The sequence below is a fragment of the Microcaecilia unicolor genome, chromosome 14, assembly GCF_901765095.1.
Source record: "Microcaecilia unicolor chromosome 14, aMicUni1.1, whole genome shotgun sequence".
NCBI classification, from domain to species: domain Eukaryota; kingdom Metazoa; phylum Chordata; class Amphibia; order Gymnophiona; family Siphonopidae; genus Microcaecilia; species Microcaecilia unicolor.
In genome coordinates, this window is record NC_044044.1 from 20345272 (window position 1) to 20372161 (window position 26890).

The 26890-nt window shown below is 46.0% G+C and overlaps 1 protein-coding gene across 1 annotated transcript; it reads left to right on the top strand.

The window, feature by feature from the left end:
* The first annotated feature begins 6131 nt into the window (after positions 1-6131).
* Positions 6132-19556, top strand: VAMP2 (vesicle associated membrane protein 2). Its single transcript, XM_030187648.1, has 5 exons — positions 6132-6253; positions 16067-16178; positions 16793-16951; positions 17862-17913; positions 18970-19556. Coding segments are annotated over exons 1-5 (342 nt in total). The 5' UTR covers positions 6132-6251; the 3' UTR covers positions 18987-19556.
* Positions 19557-26890: the final 7334 nt, after the last annotated feature.

The window sequence follows — 26890 nt, forward strand, 5'->3', positions numbered from 1 at the left end:
ATGCAGGGAGAATAGGGAAATGATAAAGATTTAGGGGCTATCGACAGTGGAGTGGTCTAGAGCAGTGTTTCCCAAGTTTGTCCTGGAGTACCCCCTTGCCAGTCAGGGTTTTAGGATACCCACAACGAATATATATGAAAGTGATTTGCATACACTGCCTCCGTTATATGCAAATCTTTCATGCATATTTTTTGGGGATATCCTATAACCCTGACTGGCAAGGGGGTGCTCCAGGACAGACGTGGGAAACACTGGTTTATAGCTCTCCACCGTGGAGGCTCCAGGCAGATTTCAAAGATGCCCGAAGGGTGGGAATGAAGTGCTCTTGTAGGAAATGTTAACCTACCAGCTGCAGAATTGGTGGGAAGGGGAGATGATGAACATCCTTCAGGGGCCTGTGTTCCAAGAGTGCCGGAACCCATGATGGAGTAGGAAATGCTGTATTTGGTATCTATAAATGAAACTAATGTCTCCAGTGTTCAGGTATGAGTCTACTTGAGCACTAGTGATTAACAGATGATATGTATTAATATATAATAGCCCAGGAGGCGAAGAATTGCACTGAGTCTTAAGGCGGTAGAACGAGAGGACATGAAATGAGATTGAAGGGGGGGGGGGCAGACTCAAGAAAAATGTCAGGAAGTATTTTTTCATGGAGAGAGTAGTAGATGCTTGGAATGCCCTCCCGCGGGAGGTGGTGGAAATGAAAACGGTAACAGAATTCAAACATGCGTGGGATAAACATAAAGGAATCCTGTTCAGAAGGGAATGGATCCTAAGGAGCTTTGCCGAGATTGGGTGGCAGAGCCGGTGGCGGGAGGTGGGGATGGTGCTGGGTAGACTTATACAGTCTGTGCCAGAGCCGGTGGTGGGAGGCGGGACTGGTGGTTGGGAGGCGGGGATAGTGCTGGGCAGACTTATACGGTCTGTGCCCTGAAAAGGACAAGTACAAATTAAGGTAAGGTATACACAAAAAGTAGCACATATGAGTTTATCTTGTTGGGCAGACTGGATGAACTGTGCAGGTCTTTTTCTGCCGTCATCTACTATGTTACTAAGTTATGTTTCAAAAATACTGATTGTGGTTGGGCATGTTTCACTCCCACAAGCCCTTTGGTTGAGTTACATCAATAGTCAAAACAAATATATATTAACCCTACAACTAAGTTAAATAAAAATGCTAACAAAATGAAGCAGCATTTAAAAAGCAATTGAAAATATAAAGACTTCACAAGCCTTTAAAAACATAAATCTTTTTAGCACAAACTGAAAGTGGCGTCTCCTGTTCAAGCAGATTCAGTGGAACAGAAAGCCTGTTTCTCAATGTTGGCATGGGCAATTACCTTAAGGAAGTACAGGCAGGGTGGGAGGAGATAGATGAAACTAAAAGGAGCCTATAACCTATGCCAAAACACCTTTTTTTATTTTGCTAAAAAAAAACTAAATAAAAATGGAGATTTTCTGATCTTCCAAAGAAATGGTAGAAAAAAAAACCCTGAAAGGTTCTATGTTACAAAGTACAGAGGCTCTGAAAACGAACAGGAAAAATGTGCTCATCTTCACCAAATATATCGGGAATGGAAAAAGTGAGAGTGAGGGGAAAAAATAGCTGAAGAGTGTAAAGCAAGGTGATGAAGCGGTTTTCACATATGTCACTTCAATAAAGAAAGCCAGAGGTGGAATTGTGAGATTTAAAGGTGATAGCAAATGTGTGGAGAGAGAGATGAGGCAAAAGCAGAAACATTAAACAAAATAATTCAGTGACTCCTGATTAGTAGTCTGTGTCCACAATCTGCGCTGTGTTGTCAAGGGTACATATAGAAATGAGATGGATACAACGTTATTTATAGAAGGGAAGAGTTTCTCACCTGTTAACATGGTTTCCCTAGATGATGGGATTGATCAGGCTCACAAGAGGGTGATGTGCTGGGATGGAATAGTTCTTCCAGAGATCAGAATCGGTGTAAGGTGTGGTTTTTCTGCATGCAGTGATCCCCAAAGTTAGTTAGCTCAAGAAGGAATGCAACTTGGGCAGGGAAGGGGGGGGGGGGGAGGGTGAAAAGAGTTTGTGCCTGATCAACCCTATGTGATAATTCAACCTTCCACATGCTTATCCATGCTTTTCTGTGGTTTCGCACTTGGAACTATTGTAATGCAGCCTAGCCATCTCTCTTTCAAGCTGAAGAGCCATAACCTCTGTAGCCTTTCCTCATATGAGAGGCGTTCCATCCCCTTTATCATTTTGGTCGCTTTTCTTTGAACCTTTTCTGATTCCGCTATATATATTTTTTTTGAGATACGTCAACCGGAACTGAATGCAATACTCAAGGTGGGGTCGCACCATGGAGTGATACAAAGGCATTATAGTATTTTCAATCTTATTCACCATCCCTTTCCTAATAATTCCTAGCTATCTTTGGTGATAGCAGTGTTTCCACAAAACTACAAGAAAGTGGATATTGTTTTTTTCATAAGAATGGTGGCAGAGGAGGCTGTAAAGTAGGGGCTGGCTTATTTTACATTGGTGGGAAACTTAACGAAGAATCTACTGGAAGAAAGGATAGCTCACTAGCTATTGCTAGCGGACTGCAGCATTTGAGGTAGCAGGGCTTTAATACAGGACGATCGTGTCAAATAAATCTGCTGTGACCTGTTTTGCCTAATTTGTTAGTCAACCAAAGAAATAAATCAATGTTTTAGACTTCAGATACATGTCCCTGCCTAGTAGAACTTTAGTCTAAGTGGGTTCCTCAGGCAATGGAAGACAGTGTACACTGGATTCTGTAGTTTGTGACCCACTACTTTTAACTATTGGGCTACTCCTTCAATCTGTCACCTGTGAAATATGAGAGTACAATGTCAATTATTTTATTTATGTTACATTTGTACCCTGCGCTTTCCCACTCATGGCAGGCTCAATGCGGCTTACATGGGGCAATGGAGGGTTAAGTGACTTGCCCAGAGTTACAAAGAGCTGCCTGTGCCTGAAGTGGGAATTGAACTCAGTTCCTCAGGACCAAAGTCCACCACCCTAACCACTAGGCCTCTCCTCCACTATCTCTCATCATAGTATTCCTGAGTCCCCCCTCCCTGCCCCGTTTTGAGACGCCTTATGGCCTTTTCTAGGTTGAATTAGTGCAAGTTCACTTGAAATGTAGAAATAAAGGTTAATAAGACAAAAGGTGACACCTCTTCTATTTGGCTAACACTACAAGCCTGGCCCAACAGTAGATGGCCTAGGGATCCACCCAAGTGACCATAGGGCAGCAATCAACATCTCTAAACAAGACTCAAGGCCCTGAGCTGGTTGTGCTGAGTGTTGTTGAGAGATACTGACTGGCACCCACTAAACGAAGCTGCCCTGGACAGGTAAGGTAGGGGAGTGGAAGGGGAGATCCTGGACACCTCAGGGTTTAGAGGCGGGAACTTGATAGACACAAGTGGGAAAGGCCTTGGTTGCTTTGCCTAGATCAATGGTTCCCAAACCTGGTCCTGGAAGCATACCAGCCAGTCAGGTTTTCAGGGTATCCACAATGAATATTCATGAAAGAGATTTACATGCAGTGGAGGCAGATGGGTCATTCCATGTCAAGTGGTCTGGTGGTCCCTGCGCAAAGGCTGCAGTATGGGGGTCAAACAGATTACTATATCTCAGCAAGTATTGCATCGGTGAATGTAAAACTTTACCAATGTTCATTGGGGACATGTATGAATGTTCACAGAAAATTTCATCGAAATCCGTGATGGTCGCGCAGGGACCACCAGACCACTTGACATGGAATGAATGACCTGCCATGCAAATCGCTCTAATGAATATTCATTGTGTGGCTGTCCTGAAAACCTGACTGGCTGGGGTGCTTCCAGATCCAGGTTGGTGAACCACTGGCCTAGGACCCAAGCTACCTCTGGGCCAGCCCTTAACCCATTTTTGAGCAGCTTTTAGCAGCCCAGTGCCTCTTCTTCAAGTGAAGGAGGAGCCTAGTGGTTAGAGCAGTGGACTAAGAAGCAGGGGGAGCCAGGGTTTAAATTCTGCTGTGGCGTCTTGTGTTCTGAGGCAAGTCTCTTAACCATCCATTGCTTCAGATACAAACTTAGATGCCCTTTCACTAACCAACGGTAAACACTAGCGCCCTACAGTAATTTTGCACTCTGGACCCGCTAAACAATTTAGCGCTGGGGGTGGGTCGAGTGCGGAGAGTAGGTGCCGTTCTGCGCTAATTGGTCAGCACAACTCTATTGCCAGGTGCTAACCAATTAGCATGGGATTAGTGTGTGAGCCCTTTCCACTTATAATGGGAAAATGAACACATGGCCATTAATACAGAAAATAGGATTTTCAGCTGCAATAAAAAATGGCCTCAGTGTATGGAAAAGACCATTGGAAGGGTGTACTGAGGCCCCCTACTACCAGCGTTTGGTTAAAAGACCCCTTAAGCCCTATGAGGATTGGAAAGTTCCTACTGCACCTAAATATAATCACCTTGAGCTACAACTGAAAAAGGAGTGTGCTAGATCCAAAATTCCCCCCCCCCCCCCCCCCCCCGGCCATAATAGAATAAACTCAAAATATATTAATATACTTTTTTGGCTTGTTAATCTAATAACAAGATCTACTTCTATCTATTTACTTATCATTTCTATAGTGCCACAAGGCATACGCAGCGCTGTACACCATACATAGAAGACAGTCCCTGCTCAAAGAGCTTACAATCTAGATAAGACGGGTAAACAGACAGAACAATTAAGGGTGAGGGAATAAAGAGGTGAGGATAAAGGACAGGGTAAGTGAGTTAGGAGTCAAAAGCAGTGGTAAAGAGGTAGGTTTTGAGTTTGGACTTGAAAACGGCTAAAGACGGGGCTAGACGTATAGGCTCAGGAAGACCATTCCAGGTGTGAGGTGCAGTGAGATAAAAGGAACGGAGTCTTGAATTAGCAGTAGAGGAGAAAGGGACGGATAAGAGAGATTTATCTACAGAACGGAGTACTCGAGGGGGAACGTAGGGGGAGACAAGAGTGGAGAGGGACTGGGGAGATCTTGATGTAGAAGCTCCTTTCTTTCTGAAAATGTTGCCTGTGCTTTGTGACGAATTGTCTCCTGAGCCCTCCGGTCTCCACACAAGTAGGACTTTGGTTGATGCTCCCCCATTGGGAGTAGGATCCTTCCCCCTAGATATACATTTATTTACAGAAATGTATAGCCTGCTCAACTCTAGGACTGAACGGAGGCCTATACTTGTATAAGTAGATATATTACAGGGAATCTTAGGACCTAGGGTTGCCAGAGGACCATTTATTTATTTACAACATTTGTATCCCACATTTACCCACCAATCTGCAGGCTCAATGTGGCTTACATAGTTCCGAAATGGTGATTACCAGTTCCGGGAAAAAAGAAATACATAGTTAAGGTAGAGTAGACAGAATGGAGTAGGTATTCAGGAAGGAAAGTTCCAGGAACATGAATTCTTGATGACTTAGATAAGATGGCTGAAGTGTGTTGGACCCTTCTCCCTGACCATTGCTGGTCTGAAGGAACATGAGACCTGAATGTGGACAGTTGGCCCTGATTCTTCCCTGACCCCATGATCAGGGCTAACTTCTCTGGCCTGCATTTGGAGCACCAAGGACACAGGCCAAGGAGGAACCTGCTGAGCTTACTTTGAGGCCAGGTGCATGTGCTGCTTCATACAGATGACCTCCCCCTCCCTTCCTGGCGCTATGGCCTTCCTCTGTTCCTCATCTGCCTCTCCAGTCCTTGGATTTTCTCATATCCCTTCCCTGCTCTCTGCAATCTGCTGGCTGGTCTTACCTACATGAAAGCAAAATCTTAAATCTGGTTCTGCCTGTGATGGTTGTCTATGGATATGTGATAACTGTAGCTGCCTTCCCCTTCCGTCCAGGTGCAGGAGAGGAGGTGCATGCTGCTTTGTGGAAAACCAGAGCCAGCAAAGCCCTAACAGATCCCCCCCCCCCCCCCCTTCCCCTATGCAGAGGGAGGAGTGCTGAAATCTGCTAGCTAGGTCCCTCTCGCCTCTCTCCAAAGTGCTGAGCTGCGGCAGGCCTTAGAGCCCCGCCCTTCTTCTTGCACAGTGCCCGGATGCTGCTGACGTCAGTCGGACATTTTGCTTCCGAAAAGGATCAACATCTGCAGCCAAGGAGAAAAGAGACAGAAGCGGATCGGAAACGGCTATCCCTCTAACGGGAACCGGAGCCTAAACCGAAACCCCGGCGGAGCGTGACCGAACCTCAGCATGTGAGTTTCACCCGAAGGAAGGGGGGGATGCAGAGAAATATTCTGCTGCGGTGAAGTGGGGGGGGGGGGAGGGGGCTGGGGATGGCAATAAATTCTCTGCTTCGTTGTTGGGGGAAGGGTGGGGTTAGAGTTTCTGCTCCCGAGTTGGGGGGGGGGGACTGGAGTTGACGTTGTGGTATGCTCCCTTGGTGGGGGAGGGGGTCGGGTGGGGTTAGGTTTTTTTTTTGTGGGGGGGGGGGGGGTGATGCTGGGATTTTTTTTGCTCGGTGTAAAAGGAGGGGAAAGAAGAGCAGGGGCTGGGGTATTTCAGTGTTGGGGGGGGGGGGGTAGAAGCTGTGTATTGTAGTAATGTCTTATTAATTATATATCATATGTTGTAGACACATGTTATCTATGCATTATATATGCTCAGTATCTCTAGGGACGGGTGATATAATCTGTGGTTCTGTATGTATTATATATGGGATTTCTATACCTTGTGTATCCCCATAGACTTGATGGGCTAAACCCGTGGATACTATGGATGCATGGATTATATATGTTCTATATAGCTGTAGGTTGCTGGTCCGATCCCGGGTATGCAATGACTGCCTTCATATTCTATATGGATTATACGCGCTTTGTTTTTTTCCGCAGGGTTGGGGTGTGATACGCTGTATGCGGTAGTGAAGCTCTCCTAGAGCGGAATATAAATTTTGTTGATTTGGGTCGCGCGGGGTGGAAGGGGAAATGGGAAAACTGGTGAAGAAACCCCCCCCCCCACTTGGGTACCGGATCGGAACCTGTGGGACATCAGCGAGGAACGGGAACCGTGGGAACTGGGTCAGCCCTGAGAAACAGCAGTTCAGCACTTCGGACAGCGCCGGAACTAAGCGGTCCCACCGCCTAGATCAGCACCTCGGACAGCGGCGGAGAGGGAGGCAGTACTTTGGGGAGGAGGGGACCCGAGATCGGATAAGTGCCAGGGGAAAGGGCGGGAGCTGGGGGGGGGGCCAGATCAGCAGCCGGGAAAGGGGCGGGGATCCGCGGAGAATTCCGGGGCACCACCAGAGGCAGGAGCTGTGGGAACCGGTTCAGGACTGAGGTAGGCTCCGGAGCACGAACCAAGGGAGGGGGGAGCGGCGGCGGTGGCTGATCAGCACCTTGGACAGCACCATATCAGTTGCAGTGGGACCAGCTCGGAATTTTGGAGCCGGATCCGCGGGGACCAGATCAGCACCTCCAGCGGTGGGGCAGGGAGGAACACACTGGGTTGAGGCTCCAGTCCCTGATTTCCTTAAGGCTGGATTTTGGTTTGAACCCAGCGTGCTATCCTGGGAACTGGACAAGCCCAGGATTGGTGTCTGGAATTGGAATAACAGGATAGAATGGAGTGTAGGGAATATATTTGAGCAATCAAGGGTTTTATTTGGACAGTGGGAATATATGTCATTTAATTTCAGATTGTTTTGTCCCTGTTAAAATCATTTTATGAGAAATCTTTATAATCCTATTATATCCAGTGTGCACTAAGGAAAGGAAAGACATTTAAGGTATCTTACACTTGGATGTATTCAATGATTTAGCAATTAACATTGCTGGTGTAAGAATGATTTTTGCAGGTGCTGCCTGTACATGTCTGATGTGTGTGTGTGTGTGTGTGTGTGTGTGTGTGTGTGTGTGTGTGGGTGTGCACGCGCTGTGACTTCCTGTGTTACCTGTATATGTGTGTTGTGTTTGTCTCCGCTTTGTGATTCCTTGCAGGTGCAACATGATGTATGTGTCTCTCTATCTCTCTCCCTCTGACTCCTTGTGAGTGTAGGATGTTTTCTGTCTCTCTCTGCTCTGTAACTCACTGTGATTGTAGTTCCTTGTGAGTTTAAGTGTGTATGTGTAGGTGTCTGTTCTGTTTCTCCTTACAGGTGTTGCCTACATGCTTCTTTCTGCTCTGTGACTCCATGCAGGCGTTGCAGGTGTGCATAGAGTTTCCGCTCCTCAGTGAGGGAGGAGCTAGCAGGGGGGGGATTTTATTTCTTTAGGTGACTAATAAAAAAGTAGAAAATGATGACAGATAATAAGGCCTATCCAGTCTGCCTCTGCCCATCCATACCAATTATTAAGCTTTACAATCCCTTTCTCTCCATCAGAGATCCCCTTGCTCTTGTCCCATCCTTTCTTGAATTCGTATACAGTTTTGCCTCTTCCACTAGTTTTGGGAGGCTGTTCCACACATACACCACTCTTTATATAATAAAATATTTCCTCTTTCACCTTTATCCTACGACCCCATGTTCCAGAATTTCCTTAAGAAGCCTAACTCTTGTGCATTTACATGTTGAGGTATTTAAATGTCTCTATCAGTGGCGTAGCCACAGGTGGGCCTGGGTGGGCCGGGGCCCACCCATTTAGGGCTCATGCCCACCCAACAGTAGCACACGTTTAGTGGTAGCTGGTGGGATCCCAAGCTCGGTCAGCTGAAGACTGTGAATGTTCAGTTTTCAGCGCATGCCTGCTGCACACTGCCAAGGTGGAAAGAAGCGTTTTCCCCACCAGCTGAGATATTTTTTGAGTGGTGGTTGGGGGGGGGGGGGGAACAATTGGTGCCCACCCACTTCTTCCCTAGGCCCACCCAAAACCTGTTGTCTGGCTACTCCCCTGGTCTCTATCATATCTTCCTTATTCTGCCTCTTTTTCAAAGTTTACATATTTAGAACTTTAGGTTTGTCCCATAATTCCTTACAATGAAGACCACTAACCATTTAAATAGCCACCCTCTGGATCAATGATATCTGTTTGAAGGTGTGGCCTCCAAAACTGTACACAGCATTTCAACCGAGGTCTCATCGGGGACTTATACAGAGGCACCATCACCTTGTTTCCCTGTTGGTCATTCCTATCTCTATACACCCAAGATTCTTCCAGCTTTTGCCATTAAATTTTCTTTCTGCTTGGCCATCTTAAGATTCCCAGATATGATAATTCCCAGGTCCCACTCTTTCACGCAGAGAAGTTCTTCACCCCCCTGTACTATACCTCTCCCTTGAGTTTTGGCAGCCCAAATGCATGACCTTGCATTTTTTGCATTAAATCTAGCTGCCAAATTCTAGACAATTCTTCGAGCTTGCCTATATCCTTCCTCATGTTATCCAGATCTTCCAGGGTTTCTATCCTATTGCAGATTTTGGTATCGTCTGCAAAGAAACAACCTTATCTGACTGCTCTTTTGAAATAGCACAAAAATGAAAGGGGTGGGTAGAGATAGGATGAATGGAAAGAGATGAAGGAAGAAGAAAAGACATTAAAAAAAGATACAGAAAATAAAATCGGGGAGACAAATCAAGTATTGGAAAACCATTTTCTTTTGAAAGAAAAGCATCCAAAAGTCTAAAATAATTGGAATATTTATTTTAATTATTTATTTATTGGGATATATGAACTGCCTTTATGAAGAGACTCGCTGACTGCAATATACAGCAGGTATAGCTTGACATAAACAACTTACAATTTTGTTAACAGCATAGTGATGTGGTCGCTGTGTTAGACCACTTTTAAAGGTACAACGAAAAAAAGTAAAACAAAACCTAGAAAAGAAAATAAGATGATACCTTTTTTCATTGGACTAACTTAATACATTTTCTTGATTAGCTTTTGAAGGTAACCCTTCTTCAGATCTTTCTGATCTGAAGGAGAAGGGTTACCTTTGAAAGCTAATCAAAAAATGTATTAAGTTAGTCCAATGAAAAAAGGTATCATCTTATTTTCTTTTCTAGGTTTTGTTTTATTTTTATTTATGACTGTAAATAGCACAGAAATAGTAAAATAATGATATATAAAGATAAATACTTTGCCAAAGACCCCTTTTTATGGGGAGAAAATCTGGATTTATCCCGATGTTACTCGTCAGACCCAAGACAGGAGGAAAGATTTTTTGAAAATGAAACAAGAAGTTCTGAGACTGGGAGGGACATTTTTCCTTGCCTATCCCTGTAAATGCTTGGTCCGTTTTGCTGAAACTAAATATTCCTTTTTTGTTCCAGAACAGTTGAAATCTTTTCTAGATACTAGACAACTGAGATAATATAAGAATCATGTGAAGCCACCACGTGTAGCCACAAATAACTCTTCTCAAGTGGTCTAAGGAAACGTTGAATATATATATATAATGATATGTTATGAATATCAATGTATGATATTTCCTTTTTTCCCATTTTTGGTTTATATTTAACGTTGTATTTCTGCACAAGTAGAATGCTTGTTTAAATAGTGAAACTAATAAATAGATTTAAATATAAAGATAAATACATTCAATGATGTCAACTTGGAGACAGGCAAAATGAATCCTAATAACAGGAATAGCATGATACATTGTTACAAATGTAGTAAAACTGCACAGTAGAGCAGTTATATAACAGAAATATGGTTAAATGTTAACACAGAGCAAATGATACATCATAATTAAACAGCATAGAGGAACAGATATGAAACTTATAATGTCAGCACTATACAAATGAAACCCCTTAGGAGATGATTCTTTAAAAGCCTTTTTAAATTGTAAGTGAGATACAGATTAAAAAAAAGAGCACTTTGGGTGTACAAGATGTTCCAGGGATTGCTCAAACCTGAGCGTTGACCGTTATAAAAGTTAATTTATACAGCTGTTATTTTCAGCTGACCACTGGGTGTCGCTCCTGTTCCACGCAGACACCTGCATTTTTCTCAAAGGCTTCTCCCAGACAAACATGCTGAACTGATATTTTAGCTCTGCTGCCTCCTGTTTGGGTCTTTGTTTATAAATGTCCTTCATTTAGCTAATTTTTGTTCTCATTTTCTGGGGGCTGAGGCGAAGTATAAAAAGCCTGGTGTCAATATGAGACATCGCTCCTCTGTGCAGAACACGCTTAGGTTTTGAAGTGTTAATTGGAATGGATTATTCTTGTTGCAAGGCTCCAGCGTCGCCTTGTTCAGCGCCTACTGTCATGGAGGAAGCTACACTGCTTGCCAGTGATATGAAAACTCAGCCTAGGGCTTACATAGTTCCGAAATGGTGATTACCAGTTCCGGAACACAGGGGTGTAGTCAGACAACAGATTTTGGGTGGGCCTAGGCAAAAAGTGGGTGGGCACCAAGTGTTCCCCCTCCCCCCCCCCCCCCCCGCACCACCACCAAAAAAAAAATATCTCAGCTGGTGGGAAAACGCTTCTTTCCACCTTGGCAGTCTGCAATAGGCATGCGCTGAAGACTGAGCATGCGCAGGTGCCAGTATCAAGGAGAGTAGTGTTTTCATTACCATCAGGGGGATGTCTTCAGCTGGTGGAGCTGGGGATCCCCATCAGCTACCACTAAACGTGTGCTACTGTTGGGTGGGCCTGAACCCTAAGTGGGTGGGCCCCGGCCCACCCAGGCCCACCTGTGGCTACGCCAATGCCGGAACAAAGAAATACATAGTTAAGGTAGAGTAGACAGAATAGAGTAGGGGAAAACTTCCCAAACCAGCTGTAATGACTCCACAGCCAATCAGGTTTTTAGGATATTTGCAATGAGTATGCAAATCTTACTCATGCATATGCAAGGTTAATATCCCCCAAACCAGAGGATGAAAGGCGAACCCAGGACTGCTGTGCACCTTTTAGATCTATATTGAAGTGAGGCTTGTGCGGTACGTATGGCTCCTGCCACCGCTTCTGGCTGTAAATGGTAACATGTAGAACAACAGAACCAGCAGCACAGTGACCCCTGCATAGCTCTGTACATCATGTGCAGGGAGTACTCAAATAGAACCTGAAATGGAAATGATAAACTGAAGCAGGTGTGGGCTACTGCACCCACACAGGTTGCAGAGACACACACAGGCTGCACCTGTGGCATAGCTACGTGGGGCCAGGGGGGCCTGGGCCCACGTAGACTTGGCCCTGGACCCAGGAGTTGCCAGGTGGGCTGGTTTCCCACCCAATTGGGCTGGTTTTTAAGCCAGGATGCGGGAAATTATCGAAGGTTGCAGGCTGCGGGAAATTGGGCTTCTTTTTCACTACAGCTGTGCAGGGTGTGGGCTCTTTTTTTGGGGCTTCTATTGGTCTAATTTGGTCCAATAGAAGCTTTTCCGGGGCTTCTATTGGTCCAATTTGGTCCAATAGAAGCTTTTCCGGGGCTTCTATTGGTCCAATTTGGTCCAATAGAAGCTTTTCCGGGGCGGGGTTGACATCGGGGCGGGGTTTATGACGCCAGAGGTGTCATTGGGGGCGGGGAAATGACATCAGATGTGACATCAGGGGGCGGGGTCGATGACGTTGGAGGCGGGGTTTGACATTGGGCGGGTTTTGGGCTGGTTTAAGGCTGATTTTGGGTGGGGAAAATTTTTCCCATCTGGCAACCTCTTTGCTGGCGGGGGACCTCAATCCCCGCCAGCCGAGGTCCTCTTCTGCCCGCAAAGGCTTCGTTCTGTTTTTGACGTCCTGCATGTTGTACCTGCAGGATGTCAGACTCACTGAAACAGAACGAAGCCTTGCAGATCAGGACGTCAAAAACAGAACGAAGCCTTTGCGGGAAGAAGAGGACCTCAGCTGGCAGGGATTGGGGTCCCCCGCCAGCAAAGGTTGGCGACGACGGCAGCGGCAGGGGAGGGTTGGCGGTGGGAGGGGGGTCGAGAGGGTGGTTGGCGGGAGGGGGGTCGTCAAAGTTGGTGGTGGTGGCGGCGGCGCTGGGGGGGGATGTCTAAAATGTGCCCCCTCACCTCGGGCTCTGGACCCCCCCTCCTGCCGAAGTCTGGCTACGCCCCTGGGCTGCACCTACAAGGAGTTAAAGAGTAGAGAGTTGCATGGGGACAGAAATCTAACCCATCCCCGCTGGAATCTTACCCATCCCTGCAAAAATGTAACCCGTCCCCACAAAAATTTAATGGTACCTAAAAAAGAAATGCCAGTCAGCTCTTTGTCTCTCTTTGGGTTTGAGCCGCAGCAAAGGAACAGAAGTTCAGTACACTCTGGTGCACACATGTAAGACTTGTCTCTGACTCGCTGGCACTGTGAGCTGAGAGGTTGCCACTTGCATGTGCCAGTAGGTCAGGTGACCTCTGATGCTCGTGCCTGTGTCAGAGCTGAGGCCTGCGCATCATCTCAGGACCAGAGAGGATTAATGGAAGACATTCCGCATCTGCACTGTTAGAGCGAGGAGGAGGAGGCGGCATGCAAAGAACTTGGTAGTTGGTAGGTGAGAGGCTGGCGCAGGTGCAGCTTACACTTCCATGGGAACCCTGCAGGAATTGCTTCTTTCCCCCGCAGGAATTGCTTTCATCTCCACGAGAAGCCCGCAGCATTGCTTCCATCCCCGGGGGAATTCTGCAACCCTGGAGGGGATTCTCGCAGATTCCGCAGGATTCCCGCAAACCCCATTCCCATGAAGGTCTCTATTTCAGAGGGTCACACCGCAGACACACACACAGGCTGTATTCACAAAGAGTTACAGAGCAGAGACACACACAGGCTTCACCTACAAGGAGTGGCAGAGCAGAGACACAACACCTGCAGAGGATGACAGAGAAAAGACTGCACTCATAAGGAGTGACAGAGCAGAGGCACAACACCTGCAGAGGGTCACAGAGCACAGACACACACAAGCTGCACCAGAGCGGAGACACACACAGGCTACACCCACAAGGAGATACAGAGCAAAGACACACACAGGCTGCACTCACGGAAAGCCACAGGCACTCACTCACTGTTTTGAGAGTTTGTTTCCTGACCGGGGAAGCAGAGAGAGTATGGACTACGGGGAAACAGGGTTGATTCTTTTATTCTGTTAGTGCTATCCCTATCCTGGCTTACTTGGTGGTGGTGGTGGTGGTGGTGGGGTTGCTTGTTTTTTTTTTTTTGGGGGGGGGGGTTGTCTAGTAAGTTATAAACCACTTTGATGCATATTTGGCAAGGGCAGTATAGCGAGTGTGAATAAATATAAATGATACGATACCTGTAGGGAGTGACAGAACAGAGACCCGCTCGAAGAGCACTTAAGGGAAGCGAGGGAGCAGAGAACCACAGGGCTTATTCTTGGGAGTCTTTGGAAGAGACACTTTATTTATTTATTTAACACATTTATATCCCACATTATCCCACTTAGTTGCAGGCTCAATGTGGCTTACACAGTACCGTAGAGGTAGGCTCCAGTTCAATAATACAAGTACATAGCACAGTAGTAAGCATGTGAGAAACATAAGTATAAAACAACAAAGATATAAAGAGGGGGTGTTGATAGAAGTCTAGTACGGTCCACATTTTGCTGTGTCGCAGGAAGTTAATTTGGATCAGGGGCCTTCTTAAACAAATTGGTTCCAGGATTCAGGGAAGTTTTAGAGAAGACAGATTGAGATGAAGGACCTCCCTGATAACTCCACCGAGTCTTGGTTGGAGTCCTGGGCATCTTAGGTTGAATTGGAAGCTAAGAGGCTTTTTTTTTTAATACTAAATCTCGCTGATTGATGGGATGCGCAGATATAAATAGTGACACGTGTTTGTGTGTGTGTTGGACAGGCCGACAGCACCTTCATGCACAAGAATAGCTCAGTAAAAATACTGCCTTAATTGGGCTCCTAATGCCAGCTATTCTTGTCCTACTATATATAGCTCAGAACCTTTGTAGCAGTCAGACCAGATAACTGAGATAAGCTGCATTGCGCAATCTGCGAGGGCCTGAGTACAATCAAGAAAAAGCTCGGACTCACCTGGGAGAAGGGACATTGTGTGGTGATGGTGACTAAAAGTAGCTGCTATTCTTTACTCTCTCCTGGAATACAAGTATCTTGTCACACGAGGTAGAGATAAGCCCCTGGAATGGTAGAACCCCCCCATCAAAAGTGACCGGACAGATTAACGAAGGACAGGCAATCACGGTCAAACTCAAAATGCCCCTAAACCAAAAAAGATATCGTGGAATTAGAAAAGGCCCAGAGAAGAGTGACGAAAACGTTATAGCGGATGGGACAACTTCCTTATGAAGAAAGGCCAAAACGGCTAGGACTCTTCAGCTTGGAGAAATGACGGCTGAGGGGAGATATGATGGAGGTGTATAAAATGACAAGTGGAACAGGTAGACATGAATTGCTTGTTTACTCTTTCCAAAAATACTAGGACTAGGGGGCATGCAATGAAGCTACAAAGTAGTAAATGTGAAACAAATTGGAGAAAATATTTCTTCACTCAATGTGTAATTAAACTCTGGAATTCATTGCCAGGAAATGTAGTACAAGCAGTTAGCTTAGTTAGGTTTTAAAAAAAAGGCTTGGGTAGCTTCCTAAAAGTCTATAAACCATTAGTAAGATGGACTTGGGGAAAATCTACTGCTTATTTCTAGGATAAGCAGCATAAAATGTATCGTACTGTTTTGGGATTTTGCCAGGTACTTGTGACCTGGATTGGTCACTGCTGGAAATAGGATACTGGGCCTGAAGGACCTTCGGTCTGTCCCAGTCTGGTAACACATGTACTTATGACCTCTGGGCAGCTGTGGACAGGTGATGGGGAAGATTAAACGTGCACTATTTTGTCTACATTTCTAGTAGAGAGGTGTGGTAGCCGTGTTAGTCCACTCTTAAAGGTTATCAATAGAAATCAAACAAAATAAAACATGGAAAAGAAAATAAGATGATACCTTTTTTATTGGACATAACTTAATACATTTCTTGATTAGCTTTCGAAGGTTGCCCTTCTTCGTCTACATTTCTATAAACACCCGTTGAAGGTCTTTGTTGGAATGACGTAGTTCCAACGTTGGGGATCCTTCCACTGGAGGAATAAACCATGACTACCCTAAGACCAGATTCAGTCTCTGTTCTTCTTCTTTCAATAGGTCTGCCCCCGCTGCCGGACCCCCAGCTGCTGGAGGAGATGGAGCCCCTGCAGCACCCCCAAATCTCACTAGTAATCGTAGACTGCAGCAGACTCAAGCTCAAGTGGATGAGGTGAGAAACCAAGAAGCCCCAAATCTCCCGGATTCTATATAGCTTGACTTGAGTTGTATGCGCAACTTAATTAGCCAATCAGTGTCGATAACTGAACTTAACAAGCAATTATTGACGCTAATTGGTATTAATTAGAATTTGTGTGCACAAATGTCTTAAGCGTATTCTAAAAAGTGATGCGTGTAAATTCTAAGACGTGGCTCTGAAAAAGGGTGTGGCCACGGGCGGGTCGTGGCTGTTCCCACAATTTACACACATTGTTACAGAATATGCCCGATCCGGGTGTAATTTAGACGTTGGCATTTGCAACAGGTTTTCATTGGCGTAAATGGCCGTGACTAAATATAGTCGCAGAAAACAGGTGTTGGGCATATTCTATACGATACCCTTAGATTTAAGCATATTCTCTAAGCTGCACCTAAATTTAGGCACAGTTTATAGAACATGCCTAGGTGTATTTTTTTCGGCACCAATATTTTAGGCGTGAGATATAGAATCTAGTCCAAGATGTCTATGGGGGTTGAAAGCTGGGGTTTTGCTTCCCAGAACTTACCTTGTCTCATGATGTGCGTATTTCTGAGTGTCTGCTTGCCTGTCTCTCCTGCTCCTCACAGGTTGTGGACATCATGCGGGTGAACGTGGACAAGGTTCTGGAGAGGGATCAGAAGCTGTCGGAGCTGGATGACCGAGCTGATGCCCTGCAGGCTGGAGCCTCTCAGTTTGAGACCAGCGCTGCCAAACTGAAGCGTAAATATTGGTGGAAGAACCTCAAGGTATGGACCAAATCCTACCTCTTACCAACCTGTGCTACATCATTTCATGTCTCTCACATCTTGTGCCCTGTTTCCCCATTCCCCTCAGCTCTCTGACATCCCGCTCTTTTCCTGTGCCTCAAGCTAATGACTCCTCTCTCTGGCTCTTCTCTTCCCCTACTTGCCTCCAAAAGCCCTTCTGTCTGAACCCCTCCTCCTGTATAGGGAAGGACATTCATTTGAAACAGCATGAGAAATATAATTGCCATTTTCCTTGTCATTTTATATTGGTTATAACCTGGAAACGACAGGAATAAACCCTGAAATGTCAGGTTTATTTCCAGTATTGGAAAAATGTTAGCATTTTTTCTCAGTGTTAATATCTATCAAACACTAGCCAGCCTTGAACCTGAGGCCTTCAGGTTGGAAGGCAGCCAACTTTCAAGAGGAGCTTTTCTGCCACTTGAGAGCTACTCTACCCAGGCCATCCCTAAACTGTGTTTTCTTGTTTCCTGACTGGGCCTACAGGAGCCAGCTGAGGGGAGGCTTGAGCATTTCTATCCCATCTCTGGGCTTGTTCCCTGTTGCTTCAGTGTTGTTCTTGTCCAGTGGTGCCCTGGAAAAGAATATCAAAAACAAAATGAAAATGTATAGACAAAATTAAACAAATAAGAAAGCCTGCAAGCAACACAGGAAACTAAACAAAAGGAAATATTTATGCCTCACATCCCTACTCCTCTGTTACCGATGGCCTCTCCCTTTGACTCTCTCCCCTCCCTACTGTCTCACAGACTGACAACCCCCATGTTGTTATCTCCTTTGGTCTCCCTTCACTGACAGCCCCTCTCTGTAACTCCCCTCTCTCTTTTTCTCCCAATTATGGACCCTTTCTCTGATCCCCTCCCCTGTGCTCTCTCTCTGTCCTCAATAGATGATGATCATCCTGGGAGTGATATGCGCCATCATTCTTATCATTATTATTGGTGAGTATCTCAACCTCCCATTCAGTCCGCAGCAGGTCTTTGCAGCCAGGGGATGGGGGAGCTTATGGGCCTGAGCTGATTATTGATTTTTCTGCTGATTGAGGTTAGGGTTGACATTTGGTGGGAGCTTTTTAGAATGCACTGGGTTCCATCATCATAGTAACATAGTAGATGACGGCAGAGAAAGACCTGTACGGTCCATCCAGTCTGCCCAACAAGATAAACTCATATGTGCTGCCTTATATGTATACCTGACCTTGATTTGTATCTGCCATTTTCAGGGTACAGACTGTAGAAGTCTGCCCAGCACTAGCCCCGCCTCCTAACCACTAGCCCCAGTGCTGGTCATCAACACATCAACCGCTCCCATCTTGAAAGTTCCCACCCAGTGTCATCTCTGGAGAATTTGTAGGTTGGCCCAAGTGTTCCAACTTATGGCAACCCACTTTCTCCAGGATTCGTATAGATCTTTTTCATCTTCTCTTTAGGTTAAACAATCCCATATTAAATCATATGAGGCTGGATGAATGGAGCATTTTGCCCACATACACAAAATAGGAAACAGCTCTTTAGTAATCTGGGCCTTGGGTTTGCTAGCTGTCTGAACTCGTTCAGCTTAGATTAAATAGCTGTGACCAATGTAGTTAGCTTCCTTCGTTGGAGCTGCTTGGGCAATGGTTGAAGGGGTTGACTTATGGTTGAGTTGGCAGGTTTAGTTTTTGGGAAGATAGTTGAGCTGGTTTGTTATCTGGTGAATGGATGTAATATTTAATGGCTAAATGAGTGGGATAGTGGTTGAACAGGTGAGTTGGTTGATTAATGCTAAGGCAGGAGTATATTGCCTGTGATTGAATTAGCCAGGATGATAGGGACTGAGTGGGTGAGTTGAGTGGTCAGGAGTTCAACAGATGCCTTGATTGTTGTGTGAGGGGGGTGGGGTGGGTTAGTATTTTCAGGTAACGTTAGCATTTGGGTGGAGTCAGAACTCAGTAGCTGTCGTGAGCTTTCCTGGGCACGTTTGGAACCCCTTCTGTATCTCTCCTCTTCTCTCCTCAGTGTACTTCAGCACCTAAGGATTCCTCTGGACTCAGATCCCGCAGCTGCAGCAGGGACCCGAATCTCCCAAATCTCAGCCATATCTTCCAGACCCCTTCCTCTGGGGGCGGAGGGGTCCTTCACGAGTCCCCCTTGTACGTGTGTGTGTGTGTGTGTGTGTGCGTGTGTGTGTGTGTCTGCAAGTGTGTGTGTGTGTGTGTGTGTGTGTCTGTTCTGTAAATATCCTGGGCAATTTCGCTTCTTATTTATACACACACATATTCTCTCTATATTTTGTCTTTGTAGAGTTTTGTTACTAGAAGGTTTGTAGATGTGGTATTTTAATTTCCTTTTTGGTGGCTTTCTACGTGTCTCCATTTATAATTCAGTCCAGAGAAGGACCAACTCCCTTGTTTTTATAACCGGCAAGACTGGGAGGGGGTCAGAGGGAAGAGGACAGGTGGACGTGCCACCAGCAAGCAAACCTGCCACCCAGAAGTGAAGAAAGATTATCCCTTCACCCAGGCCCCCTCCTGACTAAACCCCTCTCCCTGCCCTATGTGTGTGTGTGTGTGTGTGTGTTGAAGCTTCCGTAACATTCCTCCCGTTCTGCTTTGTGATCTTTTCCAAATGTTATTAATATGTTGGGGGGGGGGGGGGGGGGGGGGGGGGGGGAGACAGCAGGCAGTAGGAACTGCTCCGGTGTCTTGTTAGCAACTCTCATTTTCCCCTTTAAATAACATGGATATAATTGCAATTAGGGGTCCTGCAGACAGTGTGGGGATCAGACTTACTATCAAATTATACAGCATAACTCATATATGAGGGTAGTGAGGGGAGCAGCCATTTTATCCTTAATATGAAGTTACCTGGAATAACCTTTGTGTTGGGGTCAGTGAGGGGAGCAGGCATTTGCATGAGGTCTGGGATTACGGGCTCCCTGATTGGGAGGGGGTGGGGGGGGGGGAATAGGGTCACATATCCTTGTAACAGGGGTGAGTGCTGAGACACATTAGTTCATCATGTCTTCAAGGAAGGCTGACCCTGCCTAGGCCTTCCCATGCTCTTAGCTTGAAAAGGCCTGGTTATAGCCCTTCGGTGACTTTAGGGTGACATCTTGATTGATGGGAGTCCCTTACCTGTGACATATTTTGGTTCGCCCCCCACCCCCACCCAATTAGAGTCGGCACTTACTGCCCTGCCTCCCATAGCTCAAGACAGATCTCATGGGACTGTGTTCCCAGTCCCCAATTTGAGATTTTTCCCCATGCCTTCCGCCTGCGGCCACTCTTCCACTATCTGCATCATGAGCGGGCCAGTGTAAAGCTCACTTTGCTAGCCCCGGTGCAGCTGTGGAGTCTGGGGCACAGCACAAACCCTGCCCACACGGGGAGCAGAAAGCATCCAAAGCTGTGCCTTGGGGAAAGGAGTGGCAGCAGGAATGAGAGGGTTTCTCTCTCTAGGAAATAGTACCAGGCTTCCAGCTGATAGGGCTGTACAATAGATGTTATCAAAATATCTCTGAGTGATGAAGATAAGCTTTCCCCTGAACTCCCAGCGAAGGCCAGTGACCTCAGATTTCTCTGAATGATGCCAACGTGAAAACTACCCAACATCTTTTGCCTTTAAAAAGGAAGGGAACGGGCAGAGGCTGTTAGGGGTACAGAGAAGTAAGATGCCTGCTCTTTTTCCTAGTGTGGAAAGGAGATCCCAGAGAGACACGTGATATTATTGTTCTCATGTGCAGACAGAAATGTGACCGTGTCCCCTTGATGCACATTCTGTAGCTGTGTCAGTGTACTGGAAGTGGCATGTGATATGGACGTTTATGTATAAAATAGTATTGTGTAGGCGGGAAGGACAAGAACCATCTATAGACTCCCAGCCCCCTTTACAGCAAATCTGCAGCACAAGAGACTGCAGCCTGGCCTTTTTTTTTCCAGAGAGTGCCTGGCCTCACTCTGATAGCATGGAGACAGCGTGGCTTAAGTATACTTACTGACAGCACAGAGAGGTATAACCCTCAACCTGCAGCCTAGTCTCAGTCTAACTATACAGAGATGCCATGGACTAGGCTGACACTAACAGCACAGAGTGACATAAGGCCCAGCCTGGTCTCACACTGACAGTCTCCCACTGACTGTAATGAGAGATACCAGCCTTGGTTTGAATTGCATTGCCAGTAGGCCCCAGCTGGTGGGCAGGATCACCCTGGAAGGGGGTCAGCCTTGTTCCAGTATCCCCTGTTGACCTCACTCATTATACTTTCACTTCTAGCACAAAGTCTTGAACCAGTGGGCTATGTGAGCCCTGAGACTCTTCCTTTCTCGACCTCTTTCCTAATTCTCTAGCCAGAAAACAACTCTCTTTGTTCCCCCCCCCCCCCAGTACTATTCCCATTTGTAGCATTCCATTGAGAACTGGGAGCAATTGTGTGATGGCACAAAAATATAAACACGTATTGTGTAAAAAGAAGCAGGCATTGAAGAAGACGCCACTGAGAAGGAGTGTGGTCCTTATCAGAGGAGAAAGAAAAGTCATGGGTCTCAACTGTAGCATAAAGATATGGAAAAAGGTAGACATTTTGGGAGAGGGGCATACGATGGGGGAGATGCCTTTGGCTGCTACCCATAATCCCTAGCCCTTAATGGAGGGAAATTTGGGGCACACGATTGCACCCTCACCCCCAAGTTATTGCTACATCCGTCTATGACATGTTGGCTCTGTAACTCATTTTCTGAACCCCCCCCTCTCTGGGATCACTTTGCTGAGATCACTGAAACTGACATTACATTCTGGGACAGGTCAAGGGCCCCAACCAGTGTTTAAATTGTCAGTGAGAGGTGGTTTAGGGCAAAGGGGGTGATAGTAGGGGTTAACTGTAGGGATAGAAGCCCTACATTGGAATGTATGCAGTGTCTTCTACTGGCCAGGGCCTTGGTACGAGAAGTTCCTGTTGGCTTCAGAAAGCAAGGAATGAATTCTCTTGACGGGAGGAAGAGAGCCAAGGATGCACACTGTAGCTTGTTTTTAGAGTGTGGATTTTGACTTGGGGGGCCGGTACCCCTGTTTTATCTCTACCCCCCTCACCCTCTGTTTAAGCACTGGTGAGGCTGTTACAGCTATCCTTCAGCTGAGAGTGACAGTGGAGAACGGCAGGAGGGACTCGGCCAGTGATGTATAATAAATGTTCTTCGAGAATTGTCATGTGTCTTTGTGGTTTGTTTGGAACACATCTCTGTTGGGGGTGGGGTGAGAGGGAGGAACATTTTTTTTTTTTTGGGGGGGGGGGGGGAGTGTGTTTGCCAGATGCATTTGCCAAACTAACACTTGATCTAGGGATTTCAGCTAAACTGATATTAGGGTAAAGAGGCTTCATTAATGCTTGGCAGTCTCTTATTTCTGGTTGCTCTCTGTGAAAGATTTTTTTTTAGCTTTAACTGGTGGGTGCTAAACAGATCATCATAAACACAGCCCTGGGTTGCCTGTACATAAGTACATAAGTACATAAGTAGTGCCATACTGGGAAAGACCAAAGGTCCATCTAGCCCAGCATCCTGTCACCGACAGTGGCCAATCCAGGTCAAGGGCACCTGGCACGCTCCCCAAACGTAGTAGCTGCAATGCCCAGGTCTGCATTCCCTTTGGAGCACTGCAGCTACCGTTAAGCTCAGCAGGGCAAGAAGATGCATACCTGTAATGGATGTTACTAGGGGCTAGAGTTGCCGCAGCCACTGTCTTCTTCTCACCCACACCTGGAAGAGCACTGAGGCGGCCCAGAGACACTTGGCGGTTCCCTTACCAGTTAGCAGGCTGCATGGGGACAGCATGATGTGAGCCTAAGCTCCCCTCCAGGAGGGCTTACTGTTGTTAAGTCTGAGCCACTAGGGCTAGCATATTATTGCCTGGTGGGGGTGCAAAGCGAACTAACCTCACCTCTTCCTCAGATGTCTTAGTTTTTGATGCTATGTGGGACAAAATATTAGTGAGGCAGTGGCTCCGATAGCTCACCCTAGTCCACTGCCTATATGACCTCCATCAGCATACCTGTTTCTACTTGGAAAGGCAAGGTAGAGCCTGAGCCAGGGAAGTGATTGGACGGAGACAGGTGACCAGCATTAGCATATCTGCCTTCCGCAGCCAGTGGCAGTGCAGGGCTAGCAGCTTCTGCACAGCCCTCATGCCATGCCTATGCTCCTCCCAGTCTCTAGGGTCTTCCTCCTCTGAAGTATTTGGGATTCCCCCCCCCCCCCACTCCTCAATTTCAGTACTTGCAACTGCTGGGTTTTGTCCTCCATCCCGGGGCCACATTGGTACCCTCCCCCATCCACTTTATGTAGATCAACTGTGTAGTTCCACTGCTTACTTTGAGGGGGGAGGGGGGGTCAAAGTCATCTGGCAGCAGGGTCAAGGTTAGTGCCTGCAACATCTGGCGGACACCATTGCTTACCCAAACCGTGCCTATGATGTAAAGTAAAATCACATGACGTGTCAACTGCTAATGAGCCTTCTCTGGAGTAGCCCCCACAATGGAACACGTGCCCAGAAAATCTTCACATGACACAAGACAGCCCTTAATGGAAGAAGTAACCATCTAGTTACAGGAAGATTAACACTGGTGGCACTTACCGCAGCAGGACTTGCTTACTGACACCTGCACCTTTTCTGAGTCCATGTGCAATTTTTCCATATATTAGTCATCCTTATATTCTATCTAATATCCTGTTACTCTATAGTCTGTGTATATGTCCCACCTTTGTTTACCCTGTGCTGTTTATTAAAGATGTTTCAGTGTGTGTTGCATTGATACTGTAAGTATCATACTATATTAGATTGTATACTGCTATTTGAATGTAATTTTTTACTGGTTTGATTGCTTATTGCTTCTGCTCAGGCTCTTCTTTCTGTATAACATCTTGGGTGATTTCTTCAAAAAGGTAGTAAATAAATCCTCAGAAATAAATGAATAAACTCCATTTGAGAAGGATAAAAAAATGAAGAGAAAACAAAAAAGGCATACAGTAACTTATAACCTACTGTACCCTAAATAAGTACACAGAGGAAATAACTTTAATCAAATTGCTTTAGTCACAACTTCCAGCGTATTTGTTATATACAATTCAAAAATACAGAAATTTTCAAAGTGTGCTTTAGTAGTCTAATTTTCTTTTTAACAATCCACCCCCCCCCCCTTGCTTTTGAAGAAAAATGCTATATGGTTGGCTAAATCAAAGTAATCACACGTACATTTGGAAAAAAAAAAAGGGGGGGGGGGGGAAATGTTTTCTGATGGATTATATTGTGTGTTGTTTTTTTTTTTTTTTTAGCAAAAAAGGTGCCGGTACTCAAATGCTAGGCCACCTTTTAGGAGTGGGGTGATCACCGAGGAGGGCCCTACCCCACAATAGCCAGCCCCCCTGCAACCACTCATAGAATCTATAAGACAGAATTGGTGTGTAGAGCCTGAGCTCTAGCATTAAAACTTGTATTCCATGGGTCAATTTTAGCAGACAGTGGAAAAGGTGCCGGTACTCAGTACCCCCAAGTACCCCCTCAAAAAAAGCCCTGATTATATTATCATTATGATATAGCCACTGGGTGTTCTTTGAATTCCGTTTCCTTATATGTCAAATATATATAGACCAGAAACCATATTAAATTCAATAAAATCAAAACCAGACATCCACAAAATATAAATTAAATTATGTAAATGATATGTGCTCAGTATTTTTGGTGTACATACAAAGACTCAGGGATTGAGATGTAATAACACCTTCATAGCACGCCCTACCTCCTCCTAATAAAAAGCTGCTCAAAGTCTTTCTTCAGAATGCAAAATTGTATACCAATGTAAAGCTGTTAAATTTGATCCAATTGCTTGACGTGTTTATACATTCGGTGCAAATTCCTGGTCAGTGCAATACTTTTATAGTGCAAAATATTTCCATTCCATCATCAAACGAAAAAACAAAACCCAAGTTCCCTACATGGGCCATCAAATTTACTGCTCAAGCTAAGTGACAGCTTTACATTGGTATACAATTTCGCATTCTGAAGGAAGACTTTGAGCAGTGTTTTATTAGGAGGAGGTAGGGCGTGCTATGATGTCTGTGAAGGTGTTATTGCATCTCAATCCCTGAGTCTTTGTATATACACCAAAAATACTAAGCACATACCATTTACATAATTTAATTTATATTTGGTGGATGGATGTCTGGTTTTGATTTTCTTGAATTTAATATGGTTTCTGGTCTATATAAATTATTATTATTTTGCAATTCCTGTTACATGTCTGTTCCAATCACAAATCCTTGCATCCTCCTCGCATGATGCTAGACTGGATCAAGTCAAATCGGCTTTCAATTCGGATCGACAATTTACAAATAAGCACATACCATTTACATAATTTAATTTATATTTGGTGGATGTCTGGTTTTGATTTTCTTGAATTTAATATGGTTTCTGGTCTATATAAATTATTATTATTTTGCAATTCCTGTTACATGTCTGTTCCAATCACAAATCCTTGCATCCTCCTCGCATGATGCTACACTGGATCAAGTCAAATCGCCTTTCAATTCGGATCGACAATAATAATAATACTCCGGAGCAAACATAACCCCCTGAATTCTCTGGGTTTCGGGGATGGGAGGGGGGGAGTCGCCCTACGTACCCCCAGTCCTATTAAGGCATTTCCGGTGCGCGCGCTCCCTCCCTCCTCCTCTATCTCCTTGGCAGCTGTCCGACACGTGCTGCCGCCGCGCTGGCGACCCGCGTGCGGCGTCTCGCAGAGCCCCGCCGGCCAATCAGCTAAGGGGAAGCCGGCTCCCGGGAGGAGGTGCGGCCGGCGGCGGCCAATAGAAGCGCGGAGGGGGCGTATCCAAGGAAGCCGGGCTCACGTGGGACTGTGCATGGTGCTGGTGGTTGCTGCAGCGGCTGAACCCCCGTCCCTGGTTGACTTCGGGTAAAAGCGATCAGAGAGACCGAGAGAGACGGACGTCTGGGGATCCCGATTGCGGTGAGTACCAGCAGTGCTGCCCCCCCCCATGAGGAAGAATCCCCCTCCCCACTTTGTTATTCCCCACTAAATAAGTCTTGGGGGGGTGGGGGGGGGACCTTTGCTGTGTCTGATTTTGTTTCGGGGTGAGGGTCTCGCTTTCTCCTGCAAACAATTGCCCCCCCCCCGTCCTGGGATCCCCCCCCCCCCCCCCAGTGCCATGGCAATAAGTAACCACCAGACCATCCGGATCTCATCACCGTTAACCCCACTCACATTTTCCTGATCTGCTAAAAGATGAAACTTGTGAGCATCTGCAAATGAATGGGGAGGGGGCGGAAATAATAAGGTGCAGGGAGGGTTTCCCAAGCCCCACAAGGATCCAGCTGCTAAAGGATTTGTGCACTGCTGGCTGTTCTGATACCTCGGGGACTGTGTAACCCATTTACTAGCTGGTTTTAATGGTCGGTTATGGTAATGCCCTGCCTGTTAGGTTTAAGAGAAACCCTTTGGTTTTATCCTATATTGGAAAGTCGAAGTTGGGGTTCAAAGAGGGAATGCAAATGAGAAGACAGATAACTTTGGGAGGTGTATGTACCTAAGAGCAACCCCCTTCACAGAAGTTTTTCTTCACTCAAGTGTGGTTAGGCTCTGAAATTCGTTGCCAGGTAAGGTGGTTGGGGCGGTTGGCTTAGCAGAGTTTAAAAAAGGTTAGAGGGCTTCCTGCTCTTTTAATGACTTTTTTTTCCCCTGTGGCTAGGAGATAGGGGGGGGCTCCCTGTCCTGTAGAGTTTACAGTCTGTAAGGAGTGAGGGGGAGACACAGGGTAATGCCAAGGTCCCTGTGCTACCTTTGCTCATTTTTTGAGCAGGAAAAATACATGCAGGATGGGGGACAGATATTACTGTCTATGCGTCTGGAGGCTTGGAAATAGAGAATTGCATG